Source organism: Cyprinodon variegatus, unplaced genomic scaffold (genome assembly GCF_000732505.1).
Source record: "Cyprinodon variegatus isolate N-32 unplaced genomic scaffold, C_variegatus-1.0 Scaffold496, whole genome shotgun sequence".
Lineage (NCBI taxonomy): Eukaryota > Metazoa > Chordata > Actinopteri > Cyprinodontiformes > Cyprinodontidae > Cyprinodon > Cyprinodon variegatus.
Genome location: NW_015150949.1, coordinates 632,102 through 635,619, shown reverse-complemented (window position 1 = coordinate 635,619; position 3,518 = coordinate 632,102). Strand labels below are relative to the sequence as shown.

Here is a 3,518-nt window from a genome sequence, read left to right as displayed (position 1 = left end):
GTGTCGATCATTCGATTTCATCCTGGACACTACAGAAAATGGGCTAAAAGTGTTAAAAACCGGAATTTTCCTTTAAACATTTTAATCAGTAATTACCATATACATATTCTGTGGCACCATTTATAAACACAAGTGAAAATTGAACAGGAATAAGAAAAAATATTGTAAGGAACTGCCCCTGTCTCAATAATTCTGTGTAGCAAACAATATATCATCCTCAATTATTCATTCAGAACTGTATAAGATAGATTAAAAACTTTAGTCTGATAAAGTCTTTTAAACTGCTTTATAGTGGAGCATTTTTAACCCATAATCAAAGCGTTTCCATAATTTCACTCAATGCACTGAAATGCACCTTTGTTTTAAAGGAGTTTGCACAGTTTGATTTTGAAATCATACTTCTTCCTTTCACCAGCACCCCTCGCGACCCCACTCGGCACAAACGTGTCAGATAATGGATGGATGGATGGATACTTCTTCCTATTATTACTATCATCTGAATTTCAGACAAAGAACTTATGTAAAGATATTGCAATAATCTTTTTCTGGATTTAAACATAACAGGTTAATGAGGATACCCTTAGGAAAATCTGTGATCGGGGCATTTTAGATTCATTCCATAGGAAAAGGTCTGGTGAGGAAGTTACAGGTCTCATATATTAGAGCAGACTGGAAGGTTTCATGAATGGATATTTGAGGGTTGGGTGTATTTCACTACTGCATTACTGTGTGTAAGAATCTGACAGTGTGTTAAGACAAAAAAAAAAAATAAATAAATCGACACTTTCTGTGTGACTGACAATGATAATGCGTGCAACTCAAGGCTGGGGGGTGGGGGGTCATTCTTCTGTTAATTACTAAGTTAATGGCACACTATGCTCCAGTGGACAAGCAATATGGCAGGCTGACACACATATACTCACACCCTTATGAACACACATAGGGATAATGGCAAAGTCTGCTTTTGTGCTCACAAAAAGTGGCGGGCTGCTATTCGATGAGCTTGACAGTAAGATAACAGGCTAACAATGACACACACACAAACACACACACAGCAGCAACAACTGACAGGGAACCTCATCAAACCAACTTTAATGAAGTCACTTCTCCCAAATTGAAGAGAGCAAGAAAGCAGTGATGAGAGGAGGAGGGGAGGAAAGGAGGACAAGGTCACTTGGATTGATAACGCTCATTAGCTTAATAAGGTACTTTAATGAAGCTGGCCCACTACAATGGAGTGCAACAGAATCTACAGCCTACACCCACAGTAGAGTAAACATCTAGATTTTTTTTCTCTATATTTTCAACATTGCTGGTATGACGGGTGTCTTAGCTGTCTAATTTTCTTTCACATGGCCTTTTTCACCCTACTTTCACTACATCCAAAACAAGAAATATAAATACAGACTGACCTCTCCATCTGAGGACTGCAAGAGGAGGTCTTTTCTGCAAGAAGCTGTGAAGTCTCCAACTCCAGCACTGACCTCAACCCCTCTCGGAGCTTCTAGCGTCAGAGTCCGAGTTGGGGACTCTAGCCTGAAAATTAAAAAACAGTTTTTAGTTATGCTTGAACAAGGACAGTGGTGAACTAACATCCATATACACAATTATTGAATATTGAAATGGAAAGCTTTTTAATATAGATTACACAAGTTAACACAAGATGAACAAATTTTATTAAAGGTTACTTTCAGAGGCCTTTGGTTTCAGAACTTTTTTTTACTCAGGAATACTGATGCAAAGAAGTTAATTAGCATCACTAGTTTCAACCAAACCTGTATTAGCTTACAAACACAGTGCATATAGCACATGTAAATTGCACCCCTTTCACTCAGATTTTTATTATATAATGTTTTTGCAACCTTATACAACGTACAAGTTGTACAGTTTTTGACAAATAAAAGTTAGTTGGAAGGGGAAAAAATGATTCAAGTGTGTTTCAAAACTGAAGTGATTCCATAAAAGTTAAAAGAAATCCACTGGACTTGGTTTCCAAGATGTAAAGACGTTTCGCCACCTCTCCAGGAAGCTTTCTCAATTCAAATGTCTGTCAAATGTCTGATTATAAAGTGAGTTGATGGTAGGTAGGTTAATTTACAACTTCCATATAATTTACAGACAGTGGTTTCATCAAAAACCAAAATTACGGGAAGTGTAAAGTCCAGTATTAACTCTATCTCTGATACATGCAGTTCATTTCTGATACGAAATGAATCATGTCTTTCACCAAAGATTAAAAAAAAAACCCCACCAGGAAAGTATAACATCTGAAAAACTAAATATCTCTTTATATTTAAATTTCTGTAATGAAAAGTAGAATAGAATAGAAAATCCCTTTATTGTTCCACCATGGGGAAAATGTGATGTTACAGCAGCAAAAGGTTATAGCAAAAGTGGTCACACAAATTATACCTTTAAAAAAGTGCATACAAAAAATAGAATAAGAGACAGAGTTAAAAAATGTAAGCGAATAAAATACTGTACCCGACAACGTTTTTACAATATAAATACTGTTCATTTGGAGAATAAATAATCAATATACAGCTATGGAAATTTTTACAGTAATAGATAGGTGAAAAATAGCAGCAACACCAGAGATGTGCAAAAATGACACTTTATTCATTATATACGTACCCCTTTCAATAATCAGTATGGGAAAAAAACTAAAAAACTTTATTGATATAAGAACAAACCAACCCTTCATATAAATGCAGAGAACCGTTTTTGCTACCACTGGTTAGAGCGCCTCCTAAAGGTAATCCTTATCTAAACTTCCATCAAAAGTTTTTTATCAGAATCAAGTAGGGACCTTGGCTCAGCCAATCAACAACATTACTCTTCCTGCATTTTGATCAAATTAGATAGCTTTGGACCAGAAATGACAGGAGTATTATTATTATGAATATTCTTTTTTTTTTATCGCTCTTTGTAAATAGGATTGCCCACTGGGGACACAGAATTTTACCTTACATTACCTTGCTACATAATTAAACTGGGTGAAGGGATGCATCTATTTTAGCCTTGAATCCTTTTTTTTTTTCACTTTCCAGTTCCAAATTAATTTGTCTTTTGAAAACTTACCACCCTAAATGAAAGGAATTGTTACAATTTACAACTTTAAAGTGCTTTGGTCATGGCTGATATCATTGCCCTTGAAGCTGAAAGGGTCAGTAGCTCAGTCTGTGACTCAAAGTGGGGAAAAACAAAATGAGATGATTAAACAGCTTGGTGGAGTTAGATAAGCACTGTGCTTCACTCAAGGGCATGCTAGGAAATGAAATTAAATAAAGAGCGCTTTTAGCGAAGCTGAAAGAATTACGGTTTATGAAGAGGGAGTTATAACAAATTAAACGGAACACTCACAACAATGATCAAATAATACGAAGCATAAGGGCACTTTTCCAGACACGTTTTGATGAAGGGCACTTTAGCAAGTTGGTTTCTCAGTCCCTACCGAGGGACATATTCATTTAATCCAGCAGTTTTATCAGCTAAATGTATTCCTTGCATTTAGGATG

General features: G+C 35.9%; 1 protein-coding gene across 1 annotated transcript in view; it reads right to left on the bottom strand.

The window, feature by feature from the left end:
* Nucleotides 1-1,412: 1,412 nt before the first annotated feature.
* Nucleotides 1,413-3,518, bottom strand: part of sgcz (sarcoglycan zeta) — a gene marked incomplete at its 3' end in the record, with an annotated part of 392,881 nt that continues 390,775 nt past the window's right edge. Inside the window, exon 7 of the mRNA XM_015390396.1 lies at nt 1,413-1,536. Coding sequence (XP_015245882.1) covers nt 1,413-1,536 — 124 coding nt within the window. The remainder of the gene's footprint in view (nt 1,537-3,518) is intronic.